The 5,145-nt window shown below is 56.8% G+C and overlaps 1 protein-coding gene across 1 annotated transcript in view; it reads left to right on the plus strand.

Annotated features, from left to right (window-relative positions):
- Positions 1-5,145, plus strand: part of LOC122169359 (natural resistance-associated macrophage protein 2-like) — a 12,573-nt gene that overhangs the window by 2,390 nt on the left and 5,038 nt on the right. Inside the window, exons 5-10 of the mRNA XM_042835442.1 lie at positions 106-264; positions 381-467; positions 1,107-1,226; positions 2,747-2,896; positions 4,489-4,562; positions 4,658-4,811. Coding sequence (XP_042691376.1) covers positions 106-264; positions 381-467; positions 1,107-1,226; positions 2,747-2,896; positions 4,489-4,562; positions 4,658-4,811 — 744 coding nt within the window. The remainder of the gene's footprint in view (positions 1-105; positions 265-380; positions 468-1,106; positions 1,227-2,746; positions 2,897-4,488; positions 4,563-4,657; positions 4,812-5,145) is intronic.

Here is a 5,145-nt window from a genome sequence, read left to right on the forward strand (position 1 = left end):
TTGTGCACCCCCTCACCCAGCACCCCCTGACCCTGCACCCCCACGCCCTGCACTCTCCCCCTCTGTGCACCCATGGGTGCATTCCCGTTGCCCCCCCCCTTGCAGTCCCGCCAGGTGAATCGCTCCAACCCACGGGAGGTGCGTGAGGCCAACAAATACTTCTTTGCTGAGTCATGCATTGCGCTCTTCGTCTCCTTCATCATCAACGTCTTCGTCGTCTCCGTCTTCGCCGAGGCTTTCTATGGGAAAACCAACATGGATGTGGTGAGTTGGGGGCCTGGGGAGGGGATCTGGGGGGGGGGAGGGAGGCACTGGGCTGAGCTGGGAGGACAGAGCGGGGTTCTCGATGCCCCCCAGCAGCGCTTGGAGTCTCATTGCAGCATGAGGTTTGTGCCAACGCCAGCAGTGCCCACACAGGGCTGTTCCCGAGCGACAACACCACGCTGGAGGTGGACATCTACAAAGGGGTGAGGAGCTCTGATAGCATTGCTGATAACGGGCTGTGCTGCTGATAACAGCCCCCAGCTCTGATAGCACAACCCCCCAGTTCTGATAACAGCCCTCAGTTCTGATAACAGCCCCCAGCTCTGATAACAGCCCGCAGTTCTGATAACAGCCCCCAGCTCTGATAGCACAACCCCCCAGTTCTGATAACAGCCCTCAGTTCTGATAACAGCCCCCAGCTCTGGTAACAGCCCCCAGCTCTGATAGCACAACCCCCCAGTTCTGATAACAGCCCGCAGTTCTGATAACAGCCCCCAGCTCTGATAGCACAGCCCCAGCTCTGATAGCTGCAAGGCTCTTTGAAGATCACAGGACTGTGGGATGGTTGGGTTGGATGGGTGCTAAAAGATTGAAGAGCCGTGGGATTGTTGGGATGGAAGTGTCCTTAAAGGTCGTTGAATGATGGGGTGGTTGGGTTGGAAGAGGCCTGAAAGATCACAGCACCGTGAGGTGGTTGGGTTTGGATGGTCCTTGCAGATCATAGAGCCATAGGATGGTTGGAATGGGAGGGTCCTTAAAGATCACAGAACCATGGGGTGGTTGGGATGGAAGGGTCCTGGAAGGCCACGTGTCAGTGGCATCCATCTGTCTGTCTGTTGCAGGGCGCAGTGCTGGGCTGTTACTTTGGCCCAGCTGCTCTCTACATTTGGGCCATTGGGATCCTGGCGGCTGGGCAGAGCTCCACCATGACCGGGACGTACTCAGGGCAGTTCGTCATGGAGGTGCTGCCCTCTGCTTTCCTCCCCCTTCACTTCTGCTTTTCCCTCTGAACCTTTTCCTCTCTTTTTCTCCTCTCTCTGTCCTGGAGCGTCTCCTTTCCACTCTGCTCCTCTTCTGCTCTTTTTTCTTATTTACATTATTTTTCTCCCTCTGCTCTTCTCCTCCTTCATCTGCCCAAATTCTGTCCTCTTCTGCTGCTCTTTAGCTCTTCTATCTGTTTCTCCTCACACTCCTCTCAGCTCTCCTCCTCTTCTGTTTTACTTTTCTCTCCTCATCTTCCATTCTGCTCCTCTTCTCTCATTCCTGCATCCTTTCTTTTCCCCTCCTGCTCTTCTCCTTCACCTGCCCCACACATCCTCCTGCGCTGCTCTCCTCCTCCTCTTCTGTCTTCTCTCTTCTCTTCTCCTCTTTCTGGCTCATTTCCTTTCTTTTCCTTTTCTGTTCCCCTCCTTCACTTACACATCCTCCTCTGCTGCTCTTCTTTCTTATCTTCTCACCTTCCTATCGTCTCTTCCCCTCCTCTTCTTTATTTCCTTTATCCTCTTTTTTCCTTTTGCTCCTTGGTCTTTCCTGCTTCCTCTCTCCTCTTCCTCTCCTCTCTGGGTTGTATCCCTTCTTTTCCCCTCCTGCTCTCCTCTCTCACCTGCCCCATGTGTGTCCTCCTCTGCTGCTCTTCTGCTCTCCTCTCTCTGTATCTCCTCATCTTCCTCTCAGCTCTCCTCCCCTTCTTTCTTCCCCTCTCCTCTTCCACTCTGCTCCTCTTTTGTCTTTCCTGTATCCTCTCTTCTCCTTTTCTCCTCCTCTTTCTGGGTTATTTCCTTTCTTTTCTCCTTCACTTGCCCTACTGTGTTCTGCTCTGCAGCTCCTCTTTCTTACCTTTATCTCCCCAGCCTCCTATCACCTCTTCCCCTTCTATTCTGTATTTCCTTTATCCTCTTTCCCTCTTCTGCTCCTTGGTCTCTCCTTTATCCTCTCCTCTTCTCTCTGGCTTGTGTCCCTTCTTTTCCTCTTCCTTGTGTGTCCTCCTCTGCTGCTTTTCTGCTCTCCTCTCTCTCTGTATCTCCTCGTCTTCCTCTCAGCTCTCCTTCTCTCCCACTCTACTCCTATATAACGGTTGCATCCCTTCTTTTCCTCTTCTGCTCCCTGGCCTTTCCTGTATCCTCTCCTCTTCTTCTCTCTGGTTGTATCCCTTCTTTTCCCCTTCTGCTCTTCTCCTCCTTCACCTGCCCCACGTGTGTCCTCTTCTGCTGCTCTTCTGCTCTTCTCTCTATCTGCATCTTCTCATCCTCCTCTCAGTTCTCCTCCTCTTTTATCTCACTTCTGTCTTCTCCTCTTCCACTCCTCTCCTGCCTTTCCTGCACCCTCTTCTCCTCTCTTCTGCTCTCCAGCCTTACCTCCTAGCTCTCTTCTCCCCTCACTGCTCACCGTTCCCCATCTCCCCACATCTCCTCTGCCCCCTTACCCCCATCGCCCCCCTTTGCCCCCCATCACCCCCATCATCACCACCCTTCTCCTTCCTCAGGGCTTCCTCAACCTGCGCTGGTCGCGGTTTGCCCGTGTGCTGCTGACGCGCTCCATCGCCATCACCCCCACCCTCTTTGTGGCCATCTTCCAGGACGTGGAGCACCTGACGGGGATGAACGACTTCCTCAACGTGCTCATGAGCCTGCAGGTGGGCTGGGGGCTCTGCAACGCATCCACAGAGTCACAGAACAGTTGGGTTGGGAGGGAGCTCAAGGAGCACGGAGCTCCAACCCCCACCAATGCAGGGCCACCAACCTCCACGTTTCACAGCAGCCCAGGCTGCCCAGGGCCCCATCCAGCCTGGCCTCCAACACCTCCAGGGATGGACGGGGCATCGCAGCCTCTCTGGGCAGCTGTTCAGCCCCTCACTGCTCTCACAGCACACAACTTCCCTGACATCCAACCTCCATCTGCCCTCCCTCAACTTCATTTCCCCTCGTCCTGCTGCCATCTCCCCTTGCACAGAGCTGCCTCCCCTCCTGGCTGCAGGCTCCCTTCAGGCACTGCAGGCTGCACTGAGCTCACCCCCAGCCTTCTCTTCTCCATGCTGAACGAGCACAGAACTTCCCTGCCATTCAAATTTCCCCCTGACATCCCATTGCTTCCTTTGGGATTCCTTCCTGCAGAGTGGGGCACATGGGGGAAGGCTGCCCCGATCCCAGCTTCTATCAGTGGGGCAGGAGGGGGGGGGTTGGCTGCCTCTGCTCTGTCCCTGTGGGAGCCGACAGGGGTCTGCTTGTCACCCGGCAGTGATGGGACACAAAAGGGAATGGCTGTGATGTGGAGGAGGGGACAGGAAGGCGTTGTCACCCAGACGTGGAGTGATGGGACAAGGGGGAATGGATGCATTGTGGGAGAGGGGACAGGAATCCATTCGTCAGCTGGATGCACAGCAATGGGATGATGGGGACCAGCTGCAGTGCAGAGCAGGGGACAGGAGCCCATTGGTCACCTGGACACAGAGTGATGTGGGATTGTTGGGATGGCAGTGTCCTTAAAGGTCGTTGAACGATGGGGTGGTTGGGTTGGAAGGGGCCTGAAAGATCACAGCACTGTGGGTGTTTGGGTTTGGATGGTCCTTGCAGATCATAGAGCCATAGGATGGTTGGAATGGAAAGGTCCTGGAAGGTCACAGAGCCACGGGATAGTTGGGATGGAAGGGTCCTGGAAGGTGACGTGTCAGTGGCCTCCATCTGTCTGTCTGTTGCAGGGCTGTAGCGTGGAGGAGGGGGTGGGAATCTGCTTGTCAGCCAGACACAGGGTGAGATGAGACGAAGGGGAGGAGCTGTAATGCAAAGGAGGGGACAGGAACCAGCAAATCTGAGTGCACTGAGATGGGAGAAGGGGCAGAAGCTGTAACGTGGAGCAGGGGACAGGAGTGCGCTTGTCACCCGGCTGCACAGTGATGGGATGAGAGGAGCGACTGTCATGCAGGGGGGGTGGGAATCCACTCGTCATCCTGACCCTGAGCGATGGGGTGGGGGGGATGGCTGAGCCACAAAGAAGGGGAGACTGTGGTGGATCTGCACGGGGTGCTGGCAGCACGACGGGGCTCTGGCAGTGTGGGCGTCAGCTCCCTGTGCCGGGATGGAGCTCCGTGGTCACCACGTCCCTCAGCCCAACCCTCCCCGCTCCACGGCCCCACACTTTTCCCATAGGGGCGAAATCCCTTTCTCTGCATCACAGCACCCTCAGTGGTTGCATGGACTCCCCTCCTCACCCCTCCTCCTTCCATCTCAGCTCCCGTTTGCCCTCATCCCAGTGCTGACCTTCACCAGCCTGCCCAGCGTCATGAACGACTTCGCCAACGGGCTGTGAGTACGATGAGGGGGTGGCTGGGGGGTCCGGAGGGGCCCAAAAGGGGTCTGGAGGGGAGGGGGGTTCTGTGCTCAGCTCATGCCGCCGGCAGGTTCTGGAAGATTGGCGGCGGTGCCGTCATCCTGCTGGTGTGCAGCATCAACATGTACTTCGTGGTGGCCTACGTGATGGCGCTGAACCACGTGGGGCTCTACGTCGGTGCGGCCATCCTCAGCGTTGTCTACCTGGCCTTTGTCGCGTACCTGGTGAGCGGGTCCTGCAAGATTGTAGAACTGAGGGGTGGTTGGGTTGGGAGGGTCCTGACAGGTTGGAGAGCCGTGGGGTGGTTGGGTTGAGAAGGTCCTGAAAGGTCAAAGAGCCATGGGTGGTTGGGATCGAAGGGTCCTTGAAGGTCAGAGAACCACAGGATGATTGTGCTTGGGGGTCCTGCATGGGGGGCAGGAAGCAACATGGGGGGGCAGGAAGGAGCACATTTGGGGCAGGAAGGAGCACATGTGGGGCAGGGAGCAACACGTGGGGCAGGAAGGAGGATATATGGGGCAGGAAGGAGGATATATGGGGCAGGAAGGGGCACGTGTG

This window comes from Centrocercus urophasianus, unplaced genomic scaffold (assembly GCF_019232065.1).
Source record: "Centrocercus urophasianus isolate 14NV4802_14NV808 unplaced genomic scaffold, USGS_Curo_1.0 seq_525, whole genome shotgun sequence".
Classification (NCBI taxonomy): Eukaryota; Metazoa; Chordata; class Aves; order Galliformes; family Phasianidae; genus Centrocercus; species Centrocercus urophasianus.